Source organism: Pocillopora verrucosa, chromosome 12 (assembly GCF_036669915.1).
Source record: "Pocillopora verrucosa isolate sample1 chromosome 12, ASM3666991v2, whole genome shotgun sequence".
Taxonomy (NCBI): Eukaryota; Metazoa; Cnidaria; class Anthozoa; order Scleractinia; family Pocilloporidae; genus Pocillopora; species Pocillopora verrucosa.
Genome location: NC_089323.1, coordinates 8,320,353 through 8,344,040, shown reverse-complemented (window position 1 = coordinate 8,344,040; position 23,688 = coordinate 8,320,353). Strand labels below are relative to the sequence as shown.

Genomic DNA, 23,688 nt, shown 5'->3' with positions numbered 1-23,688 from the left:
ATGGCGTAGTAGTGGAATAATAAGTGTCAGAAATCGCACTCTTGTTTTTGCTTGTTGTAAAAGTTTTGCATTTGCACATTAAGACAAAGGTATAACTGAACTTCTTGCCATTTTAGTGGAGTGAAGCTTGATAAGGTAATGTACGCCTTTCTCCCCTGCTTTCATTCCTTGAAAATGAATCGATGTGAATGACTGGGTTTCAACTTCACTCTCGTTTGCAACACTTCACTATTACATGTTTTTTTTTAGTGAGGCTCACGAAGCGGAACTCTACGTAAGCACCCACATCTCATATCTGTTGTACTTTAAGACTAATATAGGCTGCTTGTTTTTTCTTAATCATTATTATTATTGTTATTATTATTATTATTATTGTTATTATTATTATTATTATTATTATTATTATTAATTTTACTCTTAACATGGCAGACCATGGTTGTCCCAGAGGAACGTGAAGGTAAAACAAGTGCAGCCATGATGTTGAGTAGAGACCCGTCTAAGGCGACAGATGCTGTGAGCACTAGGAAAGCAGCAACATGCGACGAAGGAAATAAGCAATCAAGGAAGGTATAACAAATAATTTAGCACTTTAGTATTTTATGTATAATCAGTTTGGTAATTTTGGGCACCAGTAAAAACCGAGGTTTCTTCTGGTCGAAGTTTTTATTAAAACAGAAGGCGAATGGCAAATTTAGCGACCACTTTTTTGTGGAACAGGCTGGAAAAATTCACCTCCAAGATCCGCAGCAAGTTCTTATTAACCTTTGTGTTGAGCTCAGTGTCTATTCATGATTTGTTTCAAAATTGAATTTTCAATCCTTTATGTAACTTTATTTGTGGGCAGCACTGCGGTGGTATAACCTTTCTATAATTTGCACATTTCATTCGTGAAAGTGTTTACATGGAAATTTCAATTCGAATAGAAAACTCAGTAACAGTTTGTTGCGACGGGAGTGGGACGAAGGTAAAAATCGTTCTGTCTCGGCCAACTAAACCTGATTCTCGGAGGCTGGTTGATAAACAAGCAACATAAATTTATAAAAGGCCGAAATTGCACTCCGATAATAAACGCTGGCCTTACCGGTCGGTGCCACGCCGGATTTGCCAATTAAGTTTGAAATGAACGCCTGGGTGTTTATGGAAGGAAATGAGGTGCACGTGTAAATTAATTCAAAGAATCCCCAAGAAATTGTAAGGTGTATTGCACCAGGAAAAAAAGTTTCTTTTTGAGCATATTTGGACTCAGCAATGTAAGCGTAATGAAATTGAAAAAATAGGTCCAACAATTCAGTTAATTAACTGTTTTTGGACTAGAGTCGGTGAGGAGTTAGCCAAACACATTAGTAACTACTTGGTGTTGTTCAAGGTCATTGTCGACATGCGGGAGTTCCGCAGTGAGCTTCCTTCACTGATTCATCGGAGAGGGATTGATGTAGAACCTGTGACTTTAGAGGTTTGTACATAATTATCTTCCTTATCTCCTCAAGCTTCGACTAATATGTTTTCCATCGCCACAAAGAAATTATCTGGCGACTAAAGTTACAGTGGAAGTCGCCTTTTGGGTGACCTGCTTTGAGTGATCTGATCATGTAGCCAGCTGTAGCGTTTACATAACATTGTGCTTGTGGGGCTCTGTTCTGTAATTTTTACCACTATTGCCAAAAAATAATGTTATTTTTCTTTCACATTTACAGGTTGGTGATTACATTCTTACCCCAGACATTTGTGTGGAGCGTAAGAGTGTGAGTGATTTGATTGGCTCGCTCAACAACGGAAGACTGTGAGTATTTGTCTGTAGTATTACCACGATCTATAGACTCTATCTGTCATTACATAGTATAGAATATTAGACAGTTGACAGGAAAAAAGCCTTTAAGGTAGATCTCTTATTTGACTTGTTTTATTGTACTCTTTTCTCTTAGTAACATCGCATGATTATGTAACCGAGAATCAATGTTAGCATTTCAGCAACTGTGCACCCACTCCTCCCCTGACCCAACATTAACCCTAACATGTCATCAGTTGACTTTTCAGTTGGGTTGGGGGAGGGGTAGGTATGCAGTTGCTCAAATACAAACATTGATCGGCAAACTGCTAGCTTTGTAGTGTAAATGTAACAATGCTCTTTTCGTCTCTAGGTAACGTTGTATGACTATGCTATAAATATAACGATTTCTTCTACAAATTGTAATGAAATAAATAATTACTCTTTTCGTTTTAATACTAGTCATTGCGAAGTGGGATGAAAAGTGAATCTTTTCCCTCCAATTTCTAGTGCAAAGTTGACTGAACAATGCTATAACGCACAGGTTTTTCGTCATTTTGGGTAGAGTGGTTGGGGGCCAGAATGAAATTATTTCATGGATTTTGACACAAACGTTCTCTACTAACATAAGTTGGCAGCTTCGTGCCCTTTTTTTACTTTTTCACCCGTAAGGTGAGAAAAATTAGAAATGTCGGCACTGTCTGATTTGAATTGCATTTGATGAACACGTTTGATGACCTCCAAGCTTATCGAACACTGCAGTTGTTCTGTACCACTGTTGATCACGTGCTAGTGTCATCCCATCCTAATGATGTTTGGAGTGATTAAACTAAAATTTAAATTTGATCAAATTAAGTGTAAAGCTTTTTAAATACGATTCTGTGCAGATATCCACCATGTCTATGGTTTCTGTGTTAACTTTCAAGGTATCACCAGGCTGTGGCTATGGTCAGGTTCTACAAAAGACCCATTTTGTTGATCGAGTTCGATCCAAACAAGTCATTTTCCCTGCAGGTTAGTATCCATCGTAATCCTGTGGTGAAAATTAAATTAGCTTCGAAGTGTCCATCAAGTAATTTTCAAGTTTCAATTGCAGTTGAACATGAGATCATGGGCGTGCGTAGATATGGAATTTCTCTTGGAGTGTTCAGCTCGATAGCTCACGAGTGAGATGTCGAGTTAAACACAAGAACAGAAATATCACATCTACAAACAACTATGTACTATTTTGTTTATCATATGAACACAATAGCCCTTTACTGCCAACAAAAGTCGACTTTATTAATGAAAATAAAAGGATCGACAATCCCCTGATAAAAAAAACGCTAAAGAGCTTGACGTACTCGAGATGGAAACAAACAATGGGCCTAATTTTCAATATACAAAATTGTCAGTTATTTATGTCGTCCTTAGCGACAGAAGAAATATTTCAGGTACACGGCCAAAATCGGCTGGTGGCAAATCTTCCAGTTGTCGATTTTCGTTCCCGGCCGCGAGAAATGCTATCACCAAAGCGGTTTCCCTTTTCGTATTTTGGTTTTCTTCCCCATCTAGGAAAGTTTGCACGTCACTGTCTGTAAGCGATACGGATTTTTCAGCGTCTCAGCTGCCATAATCCGCAATAATTCTGTTAAACGACCTTGGATTGTGAATGGTGAAGGCTTTGCCGTTCGTTCATCAACCTGCCCGAGTGGCGCGAAAGCCGAGTGACGTTTCAGCACCTGATTGACGATATTAAACACGTGAAAAAATATCCTATTTTTTCACGTGTGTTGTTACGCTTTTCTCAGGGCTGGAAATCCCTATATAACACCGTAGTTTATGTGATAAAATGATTTTCCTAATTTTTATCGTTTTGGCTCTTTGTTTGAGTGTTTGCCGTTTTACATGTGGGAGAATTGTAGATTTTTGTGTGGAAATTCTTGATGGGATGTGTACTGGACCTCTCTGTAGCTTTTTCTGTTTATTTTTTAATTTAACGGAGGGGGATTATTTGCGCTAGTCAACAACATCCAAGGTAGGGCTTGAAAACAGTTTAAATGCCAGCTTGCCCTTCGGGAAAGCAACTTTCATATGTCACTTTCAGAGGCATTCCTCCGCTAGCCCTACCTCGTAGGGGATGAAAAAAGGAAATAAAAGACTAAGATGTTTTAGCGTCAACTCTTAAACTATCAGATATTGCATGAAGGGAGATAAAGTTGCTCGTCCGAGTGGGAAATCTACCTTCCTGTACTACTGCACAGGGGTTTTTGCGAGCGCTGAATCTGAGGCCATCGAGAATCCTAGACCCAAATATATCTACAATTAAGCGCTGTGAACACACTGTAGAACAAATTGAGCTAAGATTAGAATGAGAATAAACTGAATCGAACAACTTGTTTGTATTATAAATATTAGGAAAATCTTCTCCCGATGTAAGCCATCTGTATTGAGGTGGAAAAAGTGAGATTAAGTGGAAGAAAAACGAAAATGAAAATATCAAGATCTAACCTCTTAATACTCGAAATTAACAATTTGTTTGATACACGGAAATTCCCAACACCTGCACAGTTGGTAGGATCGGGTAAAATTTTGCATTTAATTACAAGAATTAAAAGACCTAGCCTGCCAGGAGTCTCCCGTAGCTCAATGGCAGAGCATCCTAAATACAGCTCGGAAGGTCGTAAGGTCGTCCCTTATCGAGAGTACTTGGAGTTTGTTTTGTGCGAGTATGTCTGTGTTGTTCACTGAAAACATCATCTTTCATTAGAATGAAATTACTGCCCGTTATTCGTTTAGGAGTGATCCAAAACTTAAGAATCCACTGCGAGTGATCTTGATTTTCTATGCTTCTGTATGGTCGTGTGAAGTAGACAAGTTTAGTTCTTGTAGGACACACGGACACAGATAGTTCTTGTCACTGACCTTTGTTCCTTACGTGACGTATAAACCGAACCTCAGAATCCAATGATGTTGTAATTACCCCTGGTTTTTCTTTAACTCTCTTGTTAAAATTAGGAATTAAGACTTGGAATCGCCCATCGTGAATTTCTAACAGTTTTTTACCGACATTTTTTATCCATCTGATTATTTATCTGTTTACCTGTTTGTTTGTTTGTTTTTCCTTCAGGCGAAGTCAAGTTTGTCTAGTGAGGTATCCTTCAATGACATATCTTCCAAGTTGACTTTACTTACGCTTCATTTTCCTAAGGTGCGTGTTATGAATGCTTTTTGGTTTCTTGTTGTCTTAAAGCAATAATGGTAATAAATGATGATCCTGGTTGATCTTCCAGTTGAAAATCTTGTGGTGTCACAGCCCGTATGCAACAGCTGAGCTTTTTGATGATCTGAAGGTGAGTCTCTCGTGATGAAACAACCTTGTTGTTTATGGCTTTCGTAATATTTGCTTGGCGTCGTAAAGAACAGACCTATGGAAGCCTTTGAAAGATCAAGTTACGTTTACCCGCGTGTTAACTGACTCCACACAACGTGGTCTTGATCCACTAATTTAATTTTGATGCAGTAGGAGGTGACCAGCAGGTTAGCTACTTAAAATGCCCCCCCCCCCACCCTCCTACAGTCCTTGCTATCGCTATTGAATTTCAAACAGTATGATAAAATGTTACAAAATGCACTATGTTTGTGTATTGTCTCTATAATGATGGTGTTAATGACTCGAAAGTTGGCGCAAATGAAACTACATTTTTCTCCTTTGTTTGACGAATGACGCCTATGCCCAAAATGCCCAAAAATGTTATTGAATTCTGATTCAAATGCAAAATCGTTATTGAATATGATTTACGCACAAATGATCGTTTTGATGGCTAATGTATGTAACTTTACGCAGTTGTTCGCCTTTTCACGCAACTAAATTGATATTTTGTCGTAATAAACAGCAAAAGGTGTAGAAAGGGAGCCATACCGCTAAATAGATTATAGTAATCGTTTTGGAGATGCGTAGTAGTAGTAGAGTGATTTTTACTTTTTTTTTCTATTTTTGTGTTGTTTTCCAGGCAAAATGTCCTGAACCAGATGCCGCCACAGCCATGGCTGTGGGCTCTGACTCCACAGCAGTTGCCTCAGATGTTACATACAACATTGGACCACAGGTGAGTCAGTAAAGGATGCTGGTACAGGCCGGGTGAGTCTCCAAAGACCTTAGACCGGTTAAGACGGAACAGTTGATAAAGACAACGAGGATTGACCGCTAATAAGACTTTGAAATGAGTTGTTTGTGTTTTAAGAAAGACGTAAGGCAGTGCTAAGGTGTCTTATCAAGATTTCCGATACGGACTTCTGACTTGGGAAGACAAAATACTGGCTAAGTCTAATTTGGTGTTAAAGGTGAAATGATAGTCTTTTGAGTATTGGGTAAAACGGAAAACGAATGGAAACTAGGGTTTCGTTCTTCTCTCTTATAGTTATTTCATTTCATTTGAATAGTTCTGAATGTAGATTTGTTTTTTCATGTACGTTGTAATTTTGTTTATTCTAGCTTTCTTTTCTATTTAAGGACTTCATTTTAAAGCTTCCTGGCATAAATTTCAAGAACTACCGGTAAAACTTTTGGATGGCTATATTCAATGATATGCTTTATTTGAGTTCTGGTCCTGTGCAAGACATGACTTCTTTATCTCTACTTGTATAGGTTAGAGAAGTTCTGAAATTCTTGTCTTAAGCCCAGTAGTAGGTTACGACGGACAGTTTAGACCTCATCCTGGAACCCTTTTTTTTGCTCTGTGAAAGATAAATTTTACTTTTTTTAAATTTATTTTTCCAGATCTGTCATGAGAAACGTGGAGAGTGTTCAAGAACTTTTCACACTGCCTCAGGAAAGGCTTGCAAACATTTTGGGCAATGCTAACAGTGCTAAACAACTCTGGGAGTTTATTCACACCGATAACAAAGGTCGTGTGCAGCCACAAACATCCTCGAAAGTAAGAAGATGAACTTCTTGGACTTGTTGAAAACAAGCTGTCACAGTATAGTATGTATAGAGGAAATAAAAATTTACCATGAGCAAACACGATCGTTTGGGTATTCAATAAAAAGTCAGGCAAGTTACTCTTTGAATAAGATAGCCCACCTTTGATATGTGTAAACACGAGCAAGGAAAGCTGGGTCGAGTAAAGAAAGGCGAGGATCGCTGTTGTAGATTATGACGGTTTCCTTCATCATCACCATCTCAATTAGGTCGGTAAAAGCCGGTTAGGCAACACACTAACTACTTAAAAATGCAAAAGTAAAAATTACAAGCTACAGTAAGTACAGTACAGACTAAAAAGTGAACTCTATAAATTGACATGCTCTTATTAACCTAATGAACTAAGGTAATTCTTAAATTCGGGTTGAGACGTAACATCAGACATGCAGGGAAGAGCTTATTCCAGTCTATAGCGGTTCTTGAGAAAAATAGAATTTGAACACGTCTTTCTTTCAGTGAGGTTCAAGAAGTGTATGGCTGCTCCTGGTTCGGGTCTCATTACTAAAATTTAAAAAAGCGCTAATCTTAATGTCAACCAAACCATGAATCATTTTATACATAACGATCAAGCGAGATCTTTTTGTTCCTTTTACAAGGTTGAAAAGTTCTAGTTTTTCTAGTATAGACGTGACGCTTGACTACCAGTCATAATCGTTTGTACAAAAACGGGCTGCTGCCCTTTGCACTCCCTCAAATGTGACAATGTGGTATTTAAAATGTGGTTCCCGAGTAACGGACGCGCACTCGAGCTTAGGCTCATAAATATAATTATTTTATCTCTCAGTTGGTGAGTACGCTATAATTGGTCAATTTTCCGGGCCGTTTTTCACTGCACGGCCCGCCAAATCCCAAGGTTTGTTTTGGTCGCCGAAATGTCTCGAAGAAAAATTTGAAATATATTGAAGGGAAAAGCACGCAAACGAAGAGAAGGAACAAAACTCAGAGGCAGACATCCCGAACTTTAGAGTTGGTTTCTTCGAGTTTCAGTAACGCTCGATTTCTGCTCGATTTCCACTCGATTTATTGCCCGCACGCTTTGCGCTTGGACCATAAATCTGAGCGGAAAAATTCGGTCCGTAACGATAAACAATAAAACGATGTGCTTTAGGTAAATTTTAAATAGAAAACGTAATCTAAATACCCGTAGATGGTTTTTTTGAGTTAAAAATTGAACAAGATATTAATAATATCGAATGGACGGACTGTGCACAGACCTTGAATGTAGAACATTTACAATTTTCAATATCCAAGGACCACTATACTGCAAACAGCCGGCAAATAACTGCTTAAATTAATCGTCAGACTCACAAAAGCTTGTAAAGGAGATAATTTTTATGAAACTGATATATCACAAATAGGCAGCAAGGACAACTGCACTAAGTGGACTCATTTTGAGAAAAACTTAGGTAGCAAACTACAATTGTGCAAGGTATCAATCGTACCAAAGCGTTCACGTCAAAACCTGGAGAAATATCTCTGAGTACCTGTTCTGAGCAAATAGCCTATTGCCTATGTTGCTTATGTTTCTCGTGAATTATAAGCAATAGGCATGACTAGTTTTCTTCATTCTGGTTGGTGACAAGACAATAAATCTATTTAAGCGAAGATTCCATCACATCACGCACACTTTTCGAGCATGTAGGACCTGGATTAAAAAAAGCTCCTTTAATATTAACTCGGCTCGATTGGCCCTCAGTCGCTCTAAAAACGACGGTAGCAAACACGGGAAGCTTGCTAGCCTGCAGAGAAAGCGTAATTTTGGCGAACGAGTGCTCAGTATTTTCTTAGCGAAAATCGTGGCCGCTATCTTTTATTTTAACGGCAGCGGAAGGCTGAGGAGAGAGAGAAAGTTGCACCAGGAGGGCGGTCGATAGTCAATAGTAAGGAGAGTGGTAGGGGAAGGGGAGTGAAGATTACGCCTGCCCGAGGTCATTGTTATTTTGCAAAACTCCGTTCCCCCACGAACGGAATTCTTGATTGGTGCGGTTAATCTCCAGCTGTCAATCACAATCCAAACGCGTCATTTGAACATTTCGCTCTTGGGGAAAAAGAGAAAAACGGTTAAGTTGTTAGTTTCAATATTGTTTTCGAGGAAGTACTTCAGTGTCTTTCGCTAATTTCCGGAATGCAGTGACGCGCAACTAATCAGGGGGTGTTTGCTTTTCAAAAGCAACAACAGACATTCTGAATTCATGATTGCCGGAAGTAAATTTTTAACTCGGTGTCGTAGCTTTTACAGTCAAGCTTTAAATTCAAATTTTTAATTCGAACTTTGAATTTTAGAATATATTAGCGCTGAACGCCTCTCACACAGCCAGCCCTTGAACTTTATCTCATTCTAAATGAACTACTTCTGCTTTTTATTCGTTCTTTCTTTCTTTTTTAATATGTTTGACGGGGACTGGGTTTGGCTGAATACCTTTCACATCTCCGTTTTTTATTTTTTAGTGAGAATCAGTAGCTTGAAACACAAGCTTGTTTTGTTTGCGCTCAATAAGCAACTCTCTAAGCAATCATATGCGGCTCTGTGGGTGTAAGTTGATCCGTTGCCATGGAAGTTGATATCCAACAACTTTTCTTTTATTTGGAGAAAATCACAGTACGTTATTGAGTTTCTCATCTCCAACTTGTATCGATTGTTTTGTATAAATGTTCGCCTTTTTTTATCCTGATTTCTAGTGATCTCAGTATTGTAATAGTATCTTTCCATGTGTTCTCCTTTCTTTTGTTATGATTTTTGACGGGGAGTGGGTTTGACGGAACACATTTTCATCATCTTTCACGCTTTGTTTGTTCGCGATCAGTGAGCGACTCTCTAAGCAATCAGACGTGGCTTTGAAGGTGTAAAGTTGACCCGTTGCCATAGAGGTTGAGATCCAACCCCTTTTTATTTCATTTTTGGTCTTAGAAACAGATAAGTTCTATGCTTTTGAAATCACATTTAATGAAAGTAATTCACTGTCCCTGTGACATTTGAAGTGGTATGCTGTCGTTGATTAGTCGTTGATTAGTCGTGGAGGAATTCACAAATCAACACCTCGGTGACTACTTCTCCTTTTTTGAATTTTGGAGATTTATTTTGAAATAATCTGCGCTAGGATGGATTTGAAAATGACCGAAATATTTTAATAACAAATGAGATGGAGAAAATGAACAGTATACAGAACCTTATTTTCCTCTTTTGGTGAATACGTTTAAGAATAAGCCGGAGAGATAAATGTACTTATTCCTTACAAGCAACATTTTCATTGAAAAATTTACCCACGTGTGGGCGATTTTTTTTCATGGAAATAAATCGTATTTGTTTACAGAATTTGACGGTTTTGTATTAATTTTTACCTTTTTTACCTGCTTTCTTTTGATTTCAGTTATGTGTTCTTCCAAATGGATATGTTTAATGCTTTTATGAATTCAAAGTAATTCACCATTCTTGAACATTTGAAGTGGTCTGCTGTCCTTCAAATTGTACGCTGCCGACAGAATTGTTTGTTACTTGAATGTTTTCGGATGATTACTCTTGGAGGAATTTACAGATCAACGCCTGTGACTACTTCTTCTATTCTGAATTTTGGAGATTTGCTTCAAAAAAAATATGCGCTAAGAAAGGTTTGAGGATGACCGAAATATTTCCGTAAAAATCAGATAGAGACAATGAAGAGTACAAAGAACGTTATTTTCTATTTTTTCCTTACAAGCAACATTTTCATTGAAGAATTTACCCACGCGTGAGTGATTTTTGTCATGATAATAAGTCACCTTAAGAGAGGAAACCCTTTGCGCGATCGATTACAAACAGCCATCGATCGTTTACGAAACGGTTATAATTATATGGCCCTAAGCCTTTCGTGCTCATCAAAATGAATCTGAGTTACCCTAAAGAGCCGCGTGGTAATTCCTCCACACTAGAGATCTTTTGCTTCAGCTCACCCCAGTTCAAGTTCATTTGGGACTCGACGCAAAAAAATTCCCTTCAGCTCGCAATCGTCGTTGCAACTGTCGCTTGTCCATTCACTGTTCTTTTAAACATCGTAGTGATTGCAACAATAAAAAAAGTTAGACAGTTACAAACAAACTCCAACATTATGATCGCAAGTTTGGCCGTGGCTGATCTTTTGGTTGGCGCAGTTTGTATGCCACTGACGATCAGTTTAGATACGCTGATTCTTCAGGGTAATGCATCAGAAAATATCATATGCACAAGAGTTCTCGTTGCTACGCTGGTGCTGTACACTGCTTGGAGTGCTTCATTTTATCATCTAGTAATAATCTCTTGGGAGAGGTATTTGGCGATAGTAAAGAGGGTGGAATATAAACTTATAATAACAAAATCGCGCGTAAAAAAATATGCAGGAATTGCTTGGGTGACTGCGTTCATAACGACTGCCCTATTTTTTGCATCGGCCGTCGCTGGTATCCGTTATGAGGTCCTCCTTTTCCTAGATGGTATCTTTGGCCTTGGTTGGCTAACTGGAATATCAATAATGGTGAACTTTTATCGCAAATTATACTTAGAACTGCGAAAACTAAGGCGATGTCAAACCAGCCAGGTGAGTGTCCTTGTCAAAGCTAGAATAGAAAGGAAAATTGCCTACACTGTGTGCTTGCTGACAGTTACTGTTTTTATCGCTACCGTGCCTTTACTGGTTGTCTTTACCGCGGCCCCGTTTTTACCATTTTTTCGTAGTTTTACGGTTTTTCGGTGGGCAGAGGTCGTCCTTCAGATAAACTCTCTCGTTAATCCTGTGCTTTATTTTTATAAAAACAAACGTTGTAGAAAATTTGCTCTTCAGCTTTTTGCATTCTCAACAACCAAGAAAATCGAGTCAGAAGTTGACATGGGACGTCTTGCCACGCGGCACCGGCGTCCCTTTTCGTCCTTTGATGTTGAAAAGCCTGCAGAGAACAAAAATGCCCTACCTTCTAGACGCTCACTTTCTTGTCCGGAAGTGATATATAGACGCGAAAACACAAGGCCGAGAGTATCACAAGTCACCGATGGAAAGAAGAATGTCATTGCCATCTTTTCAAGAAGATGCACAGCTATACAATGCCTTGCAACCCATCCCTTTGACTGTCACAGTGCAAATTGAACATACACCCAGAAAAAAGCTAGTGAAGAGGAATAGCAAGTTATTGGACGATAACGGCAGTAGAAAAAGGTTACTTCGCAGTAAGAATATAAGGTCAACATCACTGAATCTGAAAATCGTTTCTAAAGTGGAGATACGAGCTGGTGAAAAAAGAGCGAAAGCTTATTCTCAAAGACGTAATTCAGCGCCATAGGTTCTTTTGATTTGGCGACTTGTCACAGAACTCTTGTGAAACTATATGAGTTGATGGCCAGGTCAGATTTTTTAAGTTTTTATCTTTCGGAAACTTTCTATCTTGAAAAATCATCTGAATACATTATAATTGTTCAGAAACCGTAATATACAAATGAGTAGGTAGATGATTTAACCATTATGAATTATCCAGTGTCCTCCTATTTAGTTTTAGTTAGTTTGCTTGTCTTTTGCTCATATTTATATTTATGTTGATTTTTGATATTTGAAATCAAAGGTTAAATAGCTGAGAGAAAAGCGACAGAGGTATTTCATTGGTATAAAACTTTGTTCGTAACACCCAAAAAAAATCATGGATGGTATTTTCTCATGTTTGCCATTAATTGAATTTACTGGAATTTGGAGTTGTTGCAACATGAAACACAACAAGAAATTTTATTGATATATAAAAAGTTTTCAGTCATTTGACTACCTACTAGCAAGTCTTTGTATTATATTTCAAGCTAACCATTTTCCACAACTTGTAAAAAACATTACAAAATAATTGATCTGGGGATGGAAAATTTGTGGCATGTACGCCATGTTTGAAATGACATGTCCATAAAAAGCTAACAGGATCGAGGAGGGTCTCTTGTCTGTATCATGAATTTGCTTATTGCTCCTGTTGGCAATGTTTTGACGAGGTTGGGCTGTCAGGGCAAAGGAACTGAGGATTTTAGAAGGCAGTGACTTTTTTCAAACCTGGAAACTATCATTGTGAAAGCCACACTTGTGGCTGTTAACTCATTCTTATTCTGATAAACTAGTATTAAGAAGGATACAATATTTTATTATATAAATTTGATACATAAGCTGTGCACAAAACTTTAATTTGACTGAAATTTTATAGTCAATACCTATCCCTACACATAATATAATGTGAGGAGGATCATAGAAAAAATAATGTGCCATACATCAGCAAGATTTATTTTAATTACATGAATATTGACTGATACTAGGAGATCTAAGAATATTCAAAAGAAAGAAAATTTGGTTGAAAAATTAGAATTCAGCATAGGCTGGATAAACAACATTCTTAGAAAAAGAAATGTGTACTAATGAAAAAGCTATGCAAACTTTTTTACAACACCTACCAGTACCTTTATGGCATGTAGTAAAGTCATCCGAAGTAGTCATGGATCATAATCCCTGGTTTATGTGTTGAAAGCACATGCAGATTCCCTCTAAACCTGTATTTCAAGCCTGTGATGACTTTGAAATTTTGATGTGCACCTCAAAAGGAGAACAAATAAATATCAAGTTTTTAGTTATTCTGTTTACATGCTGGTTAGTGAGGTAAAATTGAGTCAAACATTCATACTACAACAGGTTCAAGAAATTTTCACAACCAATTTTTAAAGTAAGCTTACCTGGAACAATAACCTTTATATACAAATTAACCCAGGTTTGCACTGATGATGCCCAAAGGAACTATCTGTGGTAAGAGGGCAGGCTTTCCTTTCTTTATTTAAAGAAATACTGAGGTTATCGTCTTTCCACAAGCTCAGTGGAAATTGAGAGTGAATGAGACTGATAGTGACTATGTTATTTGGATAAATATCTAAAAGAGGATAAAAAGTAAGATATGGTCTGCACAACTCTCTTATTTTAAATTTTTACTTATCAAGCAAAGGCATTTATATTCTTGCCTTGTGTATTATGTGGATGCCAATTAATTTAACTTTCATGCATCAAAATACAAAAAATGTTCTCTTCATCCATGTGCCTAAACATTACAGGTGAGGAGGGAGGTCAAAGTGAAAACATGAATTAAAACAGGAGGGCCCCCATTGATTTCAGTCCTAATTAATTGCTTTTCCAGATTCCCACCCTTTAAAACTCACATATCTTCTGACCATTGAAGAAATGTAAAATGGTTTCCGTGTTTACATAGCCTGATGTAAACACTTGGGAGGTTGGGAGAACACGAGATAAGCGTAGGAAACCACAACGTGAAGCGAGAAATAGATATGGTAAACAGTTACAATTAATGCAAAGTTGAAAGTTTGAAAGGTAAAAGATATACATTACAATCATCAGATCCTATGCATCCTGGTAAAAAAGGGTCAATTACCACAATAGCTTCTCCTAAACGCTCATGCTTACATGAAATTGTTCATTTTTGTTACTAGGGGGCACTGTACTTAAAATACTTCTACTGACACAAATGCATTTTTCTGAAGTTATCTCATAGTATATGACTGTACAGGTCATGTGGATGGTTCCTGCATGGGGACTGACATTTCAATTACCCCAGGTGTACTAACCAAGTGCTCAAGTTTCCAAATCAGTCACCCAACTCAGTTACAGTGGAGTTTACCCTTTTTTGAGGCTATCTTCAGCTTGATCATCCTGTTACATGTGAAAACATCAAATGTTACTCACATATTCAAATAATTACCTAAATGAAAAGTTATAATTTTTTTAATAACCTGCTTCCTTTAACCCTTTAACTCCTATGTATGACAAGACAGAATTTCTCCTAACAATAGCAATACAATATCAAGCAGACAAGTGATGAGAGTAAATAAAAATAGTAATTAGGGGATTATTGGTTGAACTAACATTGTAAGAATCGTAGGGTTGATAGTAAGGAGAAGGGATTTAAGAGCAAGTCTCTGTAAGAATCAAACATCTTGGGAAATGAAAATTTTTTCAACCCCCCTTCAAATTTTGCATACAGTTAGGCACTCAGCAAAGATGCACATAAATGCCCCTTTTAAAGGTCGCAGCACTCTTGTTGCCATGGTAACAACAGCTGCTTGTTCAAGGCCTGGGGCCTCATTTCCATACAAAAATGTCTCAAGCTGAATATAACATTACAAATTGGCACTTCTACCATACATAGTGACACCATTCGTCTTCACTTTGATTCATTCAATTTTCCCTGAGAATGAATGTGAACACACAAATAGATTATTCATTTCGGTACAGTTTCGGTCATTTCTGTTGTCGGGTAAAACAGGGAAAATATTTATCTGAATTTCTCAAAAAGTACACCGATTCTGGAACTGAAACTACCCACCTAGCTGGTTATAATATTCTAGTTTTTAAATATGTAAAAATCTCTGCAGGCCTGCCTCTACTTTTTATAGGGGCAATTCGCGAAAAAAGCTCAAAATCAGATGTTGCATAATTTGGCGATGTTTACATCTAATGTTCCCAACAAAAAATGTTTCAGAAAAATGAAACATGCACGGCTTTGGAAAAATGTTATCTTATGAGCAATATCCCGAAGAGAAATCTCGCCTCTGGTTGTCATCTTTTTAAAAAAAATTGATCAAACTTCATGGAGGACTACTCGACGTAACTACAAACATATACCTCAAATGGTGTGCATATCATCCAGATTCCGAGTGCTGCACCTTCCTTCATGGGAGTTTGAATGATCCGAAGTCCTCTGAAGATACACTGTATATACTTGTATGTCATTTGAAACATGTTGAAGTCGGCTGATCTACACGAAAGTATCCTTACACCGGTCATTTGTCATAAACATGTACGTTGTAACGATGGCGTCAGACGCTGTTTAATTCTCCATGGAGTTTCCATCGATCGCCCCAAATAAGACGAGAAATGGACATTTTAGATATATCAGCAGATTTCCGCGCAATCTAAGTAAAAACAACCCCCCCCCCCCAAAAAAAAAAAAAAAAAAAACTAGACCCTGTGAGCAGGGTAACTGGGATACCTGGAAGGTACTGGATCCTTGGAATCAAGTGTAGTCATACTACGGGTGTCGGACTAGTATACTGTAATAGTGAGCTCAAATCTGGCTAAGGGCATACACCTATTTCAAAACATAGGCATGCTATGCATGCAAGAGTTATTTTTTGTAGGGTGGGTGGATTACTCAAGCATTGTAAGTGGTCTACATTCTTACATAAGGACATAAGGAAAGAAGAGAACGCGGAAAAGAACGAAAATGTCGAATTACCTCACACACAGGTATTTTGTGGTAGATTATGTGTGTTGTGCGAATAAATGTAACACAAAATTACCTGGTGCCACGGATACCAGTTAGTACAAAATGCAGACTGCAGAACAGATACAAAGTTTAGTTTTATTTCGAACTTTGTTATGATTTTTTCTTTATCAAGACATGGAAGGAAACATTGATTGACTCGATAGCACTGCGGCAGTGATAAGTCTCTCCTCGTCATATCTTATGCAAATTTTCTCACAGTTTTCTGACAGTTTTCAGATGATTTGAAATATCTTAGTTCCTGTCACAAGGAAATGATAACTGCCCGAATCTGCTGTTTGCAAGGAGATGCCTATGTTGTTCAAATTGCTATTGTTGCAACTGGGTTTTACATGTAGTACTGCCGCTGACAAGTTACGATTTATACCCTTAGATTCTCAGTGTTTACGAGCGTTCAATCAAGGTTTTTTCTTTTTTGTTGTTTTTACTTCAGATTTAGCGGAAATCTTTTGACATATATGAAAAATATCCATTTCCTGTCTTCTTTGTAGCGACCGATGGAAACTTCATGGAGAAATACAGCGTTATTAAAATTAAAATTCCGAGAGTGTGACACAATTAATTTAAAAGAAAATATCAAAGCAGGTTAAAGAAATGGTTCACGAATTGTAAACTGATAATGTGTTAACAAAACTCCCAAAAATTATGGTGCCGATAAGAATTTATCGTTCATAATCACCGAGATTGTACCTCAATGAATTCAACAGAAAACATCCAAGAAGGTTACAGAAACGGACTCTCAAAAACTCGAATTCGACAAGTGCGAACAACAATTATTTACGCTAACCATGTGCTTACCAGTGTGCTTGTGAGCTCATATTGCCAGGAGCCCGTTTAATTACACGATCACAGCTCGGACGCCGCTTGCAAAATGTGATGACTATCAGTTTCAGAGATTAAAGGGGTAAGTTTCTAAAGAAACTGTGATGCTGCGTCGGTGGGAGAGTATAGCAGGTAATTTAGTGTTAACAACTGGGTTGAAAACGTAAATTAGCCACCGTAAAGGGTAAAAAAGCTGAAGTTTCGAGCGTTAGCCCTTCGTCAGAGCGATTGTTTGATTCTTCAGATTCCAGCACTAGGAAAAATTTATCGTGTCGCAAGCATGTTCAGAGATTCCAACCGTTCCGATTTGATCGGGAGTCTCCCGATTTGATGTCTTGCCTCCCGCTCTCCCGATTTTTACCAAATTCTCCCGATTTATCATAAAATTCTGAAAACTAGGGGAAAATTGCTAATCTTTAGAATTTTTGGCGATCTGTCACTGTAAAACACTCATATTATACTTACTTATTTCTTCGCGAAGAGCATTATGGTATGTTATAACTCAGGCCGGAATGATGTCAAAATTCAGGAAATGGCACTTGAGAGAACCTAAATTTGTAAAATTTCCCGGGGGCATGCCCCCTGACCCCCTTAGAAGCTCGCGCCTTTGGCACTAATAATTACTCCCTATTTTCCATCACATGGGGTTGGAATCACTGCATGTTTATCATAACCCGAGCATTAGGTACGCCTCGAGATGTCGAGCGAAGAGAAAGTGGCTCCATTTTTTGTGAGACAAACCATTTCTAGAGGTTCGAACGAATCGAGTAGACAGCATGATAACACAGCGCTAAAAAGTACCATGACCAAACAATGAAATTCACTCCTTCATTGGTAGGATTAATACCATGTTAATGTGTGTGTGAGTTTGTTTGCACCTCACATTTCGCGCTCGGTAATTTAATTCTTAGATGTTTGACGGGTTCTCACATGACAATATTTTCAAAATCAAATTACCGCGTCAGACTTAATGTAAACATGAACATCGCTAACTCAATCTCATTATGTTTCAATTTTGGGAAAAGCTATCACTTCGTTCTTAGAGCCATGTGATAGCTAACTGAGGAGAGAATAATAGAAACTTGCTCATATCTGATTACCATTAGTTAGTTTTCAATATTGATCCTGTTCATCAATAACACAAGACAACTAGCATACAAAAATCCTGAAATGTTCATTCTGAAGATGAGAGTTATTGGTCAAACTTTGTTATGGAGGTCTCATTTTGACAACAAAAGTTTCACATGTAACCTGAGGATTTAAGGAACTGAAAAAACATCAGCATAATTTCCCATAGTGGTCTGATAGATTCAGTCATGATTATGTTTACGTAACAAAGTGGAATTGACTTCTGAAGTTTGTAGGTTGATTGTCTTTTCCAAAGCAAATGATGTGAAATGAACTCTAGGGAAGAATTTCATATGAATATTTTGACATTTTATGTACCAGTACACAAGGACAAAACTTTGGGCAGGGCAGGGACATTCGGGAAATGATGTAATCTACACTAGAAGCCATTGGGAGCTTGATTTGGTTTGAATGTATGACTAATTTTGGACAATACATACATGTAAAGTAACACAACGCTGGGTGTAGGTTTCTTTTGTCCATTAGGGCATAAAGTTCAACTTTCAGTTGGTTGAGAGCAAAGTGTTTACTATAATTATTGTATTTAGGTTTTGTGGGACTATTTTCAATAAAGAACACAGAAAAATTTAGTTCAGGTAGGTAGATATGAGGTTGCAAATGGAAAAGTCTAGGGAAAAAAGATAGGTGCATTACAAGATCAGAACACAAGCAATATTTTAATGAATCATACATGTATGTTGAGTTAAGTACTCTGAAGTGACATTACATTAACGTTGCTAATAATTTTTAACCCAATAAGATTTACAATTTGACCTGGAGGTTTCATTTAACAGAAAGTTCAATAGAGATAGAGTGTCGCCATAATAGATTCCAGGAACAGTACTCAGAGGCATAACTTAAACACAGCAGGTTCAATGTACAGGCAAGTGCATGATGGTATCATATGATTTACACTACCAGAAGCTTTCAAGTTTTCTTATTATTGAATTGTAATTTCATGCCAGTAAATCTACCAAATTCAAGTTATGTGGAGAAATGAATGGGTGAACTTGACATCATCATGCAAATGGTCGACTTAATATCATCATGCAAAGTGCTAATCTACCGTACAAAAAGGTCCAAAATAAACATGGTAAGCAACTGAACTTCATGTATCATTTTGTGTTAGAACACACAAGAGGACTTGTGAGACCTGCTTCACTCTCATTTGCTAGAACAAGATTGAACGTCTGGTACCAATCAAAATTCAGAATGACTGTGACAGTTTGGAACTGATCTGTTAAGACTGTGCTTTTAAGGGGTCTACAGATGTGATCAGAACCCTGGGTCTCCAAGGATATCTGATGGTTATCTAATCCACATCAAGTAGCTCTAACTTTTAACTATAAACGTAACAAATGTCAGTTCCATTGAACTGTCCTCATAAAAACTCAACAAAGTCTAAGCTAAGTTAATTAAAGTTTACTTAGGTATTCTAAATAAGCAGAAGTAAATTTTTCACAAATAACAAATGTTGAGCACATAGCGTATGTAGTTTAAAGTATTTGAAAAATTTACAGGTGCTTATCATGTGAGAAATCATGTTATTAATATTTCATAACATATACATGAAAGATGCACATTCACAGGAAATCAACAAACTGATGGCAGATAAATTTGACAGTATTGACTAAATGAAGTATGTGCCATCAAAATTTGTCCTTCAGCTGAATTCTTACTCAGGAATGCAATTTGTTAGTGTTTATCAATATACATAAAAGTATCCAAGCTTTTGTTTATTTTTGTCAGCTACTGCATGTATCAATCAGAACAACCTACTTTGAGTAAATCTGATTGGTTTCTAATGTGATCTATTGTTGCTGAGCCTAGTTTATATTATTTTGTACATGAGTTATTACTTTTTCACTAATGATAAATGAAAAAGGTACCTAGCTATTTTCAGCCAACCGAAAAAGTGTAATTTTTCATGTATATCAGTATTGTGATGAATTCACCAAACCAAACAAGTAACTGAAAAGGAGTTGTAGTCTACCAAATAAAGGCCTAATACACATATATTGCCACCAAGTATAGATACCAATGCTTATCTGAACCATTATGAAGAGAATCTAGAAGACTGCCAGGCTTGAAAGAAGTCATGAAATGTTAAGGTCTGAATAATTCTGGCCATAACTTGGAAAACATAACACTAATCACATTTCAGTTAACATTAAAGCACTAGGCTCCTATTCATATTTTAATAAAAGCAAAACCACTTTGTTACTGAGTTTCAATGGATTACTCCCCAAAGTTTGGAAACAATCACAATAGACATTTAGCACCATGTTAACAAACCACAGTTTCAGGTTAGGGGTTAGATGTTTGTGACTTTTATTGGTTTAGCTTTGTAAACATGAAAGTATAATTTCAATTAGAGAGGCTGTCAAATTGAATTTCCAGACAACAGCAGTGTTTGATTTTCCAATGGCAACAAAAAAGTCCTACTTTCACTACTGGCTAAAAATGGTTTATTCTATTTGTATTCAATGACATGTAATGCCATGGGTGGCAGGGTATTCTGCAATTTGACCAAAATTTTATCTTTGCATGTACTAAAAAGACTAGTTAAGTAATTTTCTTACTGAGCATATGGTATAGACAGAAATTCAGGATAAAAAATTTTCCGGTAAATGACTTCCGTGAAATGTGACCACACAGAGAGTCAATAATGACTCCTAAGTTTCAAGGTGGCGTGACCTGCACTAAAGGTCCAGACCATGAAATGTTGGCCAGCAAGAGCACAACTCCGTGCTGTAATCCACACTTAGAAGACAAGCCAACTGTAGGAAAGCTGACATGTGAAATCTAAGCAACAAAGATGAATGAAAAACTAGATAAAAAAAACGATCTTCAACAGCATGTTACAGCCACCATTGCAAAATGGTCGCTTTCTGAAGCTTTGAAGCTTAGGTAACTTAGCCAAGCATAGACTGGAACCTATCTTCGACAATAGTAAACCACGTGACAAGCGTTCTGTTCACTGTGACAAATCCAGCCAGGAATAAGTATCTTGGACCATGACATAGTGTGGTTTACATGAAGTGTAAACCACACAAAAACAGTTAAAGGATAAACCAATAATTGCATAAATACTTAGGCAAATGTAAGCACAAAAAACAAAGTTTATTCCAACAGAAAGCATAGGTGAACACAATAATTATTATGCATCTAGTTTCATTCTGATATTGACGTTGGTTTAACAGTCTCTTCTCTCTACATTCTGCTGATTCATTTGCAATTTTTTGTCTTTGATACTGAGATTGGGTTACCAGCCTCTTTTTTCTAGATTCAGAAGATTCATTTGCACGTTTCTTTTCACTGTTCAGAAGCTGCTGGGCCAGCCTCTTTTCCCTAGATTCCTCACTTCCATTAACCCTTCTTCATTTCTCATATTCATGTCTTGCAATCAATTCTTTTTCTTTTTCTTCTGGCGTTTCAGTTAAAGACTTTTGCTTCCTTTTCATATGTTGTGCTTGGTTTCTTTTATTTCTGAAAGGCAAATGTTCAATTTTTGGACTCTCGTGAACATTTTGCAAATCAAGTTCATTATCTCTGACAAAGACACATTTAATTTCAAAAGGAACAAACCCTATTTGTAAGCAGGAAATGTTCAAATATGATATAAGGTTTTCGATTCCTTCAATGGTAAGCAAAGTACATTCCTTAAGTGAGTGGGGCATCCCATGCAAATCCCTGCAATGAGCATCAAAAATTTTAAAGCTTTGTTCTGAATTCTTAATCACTGCAACAGTATTTATTCCAATCGCAATCCAATTCCAAAAAGCAAGTAATCATTTGTCTGGACAGAACATCTAATAGAAGTATATAAATTATTTCCAATGGTAAGAATATTATTCAAAATGGAAGAAGTCCACAAATTGATATCTTCTATGTGATGATAAATAATAGCAGTAAGTGACATTGCTACACATTGCTTACCAACATTTTCACCAAAGAGAGCTTCATTTCCTTGACTGTGGTCAGCACATATTGTTCTTGTTGGATCGATGACATCAAATATTGTTGGATCGATGACATCAAATATTGTAGGGCCTGGATTTTCCTCTACATCATTTGCCTGCCTTATAAGTAATGGAATATAGGGATTGTAGGAAATCATTTGTGAAAACCAAAACATCACATCATTCCACATTTTGTGTTGTCCAACAACTTGTTTCAATACTGGCAAGTAAAATAGGACATCACAAACATTAAACTCCAACAATGATCATTAAAACGTGATAAGATATCCTTGGTTTTCACGAAATTGTCATGAGAGCCAATACTTGACCGGTATTGTTCATTCGAGATTCCCATACTTACTTTTTCGTTTTGAGATATGCCTCCGTGAATTCTCAACAGTGCAAGGAGAAAGCAACTGCAACTTATTTCACTTCCTGGCACTTTCAGGTGGCTTCAGACACTTTAAAACACTTTCAAACACTTTCAGACACTCAGTGGTGCAACCCGCACCGATAGATCAAGCCGATAGTTGTTGGCTTGTGAAAGTGCAATAACTCCTTTCAGTGTGGTACAACCCGTACCGAAGATTCAAGCAGTTAAATATTGTCTTTTAAGAACGTAGAATCTCTTGCACAAGCTGCACTTATAACACAAGCTGCACTTATAACACAAGCTGCACTTATAACACAAGCTGGGTCTGAATGTGTTGGCTTGTGTGAGGGGAACTAACTCGTGGTACGATCACCAGAAAAAAATTACTCGAGACCACGCTTACAATCAAGATGGCTGACTCAGATTAGTGCGCCGTACAAGATACTAGACCACGTGACAGGCGCTCGACTCTCGTGTACAAATTAATAAATAAATCCGATCGTGCCATTGTGTGGCTACACAGGTTGTGTAAGCCACACAAAAACCATTCCCTCCGTCACTTTTATTTCAAAATAATTCTTCACCCTGTCAGCGACTTTTTAAGAAATTATTTTTTCTACCAACGGCCGCCAGAAAAAAGTTATTTCCCAAAAAGACGCTTCAAACAGCCCACGAAGGCTTTAAAATATCACAGATGCATCGATTAACGTTCCATTTAGCGCAAAGGCCCATTTCCAACCTTGATGCAACGCGGTCGTTTGTTTTTGTTTTGAACCACCGCTTTTGTTTAAATAGCGCCTCTGATTGGTCAGCTATTTTTACCTTGTCACGTTGTCTCAAAATACCTTCTGCGTTTTCTCCGATGATAATAAAGAGCTTGTCAAAATAACTTGTACAAAACAATTCTGTACGTTTTAATCCGGCATTGAATCAGATGAATCCATTTACTTTGTAGATTCCGAGGCAGTAAACGCTTATGGATCGGTTGTTGCTAAAAAGGAACACGAAAATCCTTGCGAGTATTTCGAAGAGGGTGAAAATGTTGATCCACCACGTTTTCATCCATTCATCAAATTTGCCATCCTTGTTAAATAGGACCAAGGGTCAATTGAAGTTTCCTGCTCATAGAGAGGAGCTTGCGCTCGAAAGAGTGGTCAAGGTTGTTGTCAATGCAAAGCAGCAAATAAGAATTGTAACGCAAACTGTCAGTGTCGCTGACGTTCCTGCAGTGAAGTGATTTAACTTAAAATAATTAAACGTCCGGCAGTCCGATATTTTTCACATTCCTCATCGAAATCCAAAAAATATTTATACGAAATGTTACACCTTTATTTACAATCCTCAAGCGCTTCCAGTCAGCCTAAAATTT

General features: G+C 37.4%; 1 protein-coding gene and 1 long non-coding RNA gene across 6 annotated transcripts in view; one reads left to right on the top strand and one right to left on the bottom strand.

The window, feature by feature from the left end:
* The window catches only part of LOC131769938 (DNA repair endonuclease XPF), a 29,033-nt gene extending 22,265 nt beyond the window's left edge, over positions 1–6,768 (top strand). For 3 of the 4 annotated variants that reach the window (XM_066159089.1, XM_066159090.1, XM_066159088.1), the window contains 9 exons: positions 430–567; positions 1,367–1,453; positions 1,695–1,780; positions 2,692–2,779; positions 4,875–4,955; positions 5,038–5,097; positions 5,758–5,853; positions 6,258–6,301; positions 6,525–6,768. In XM_066159089.1, coding sequence (XP_066015186.1) covers positions 430–567; positions 1,367–1,453; positions 1,695–1,780; positions 2,692–2,779; positions 4,875–4,955; positions 5,038–5,097; positions 5,758–5,853; positions 6,258–6,301; positions 6,525–6,693 — 849 coding nt within the window. In that variant the 3' untranslated portion in view covers positions 6,694–6,768. Of the gene's footprint in view, positions 1–429; positions 568–1,366; positions 1,454–1,694; positions 1,781–2,691; positions 2,780–3,319; positions 3,486–4,874; positions 4,956–5,037; positions 5,098–5,757; positions 5,854–6,257; positions 6,302–6,524 lie in introns of those variants that run through there. The other variant, XM_066159091.1, reaches the window with a different exon arrangement.
* An 11,914-nt stretch (positions 6,769–18,682) lies between these two features.
* LOC131769733 (uncharacterized) lies at positions 18,683–22,754 on the bottom strand. 2 transcript variants are annotated; one of them, XR_010715832.1, is made up of 3 exons: positions 22,308–22,754; positions 21,924–22,166; positions 18,683–21,473 (listed from the first exon to the last, which is right to left on the bottom strand). It is a non-coding gene; the product is annotated as an uncharacterized lncRNA (long non-coding RNA). The 2 variants fall into 2 exon arrangements; XR_010715833.1 differs by having other exon boundaries at positions 21,924–22,066.
* Positions 22,755–23,688: the final 934 nt, after the last annotated feature.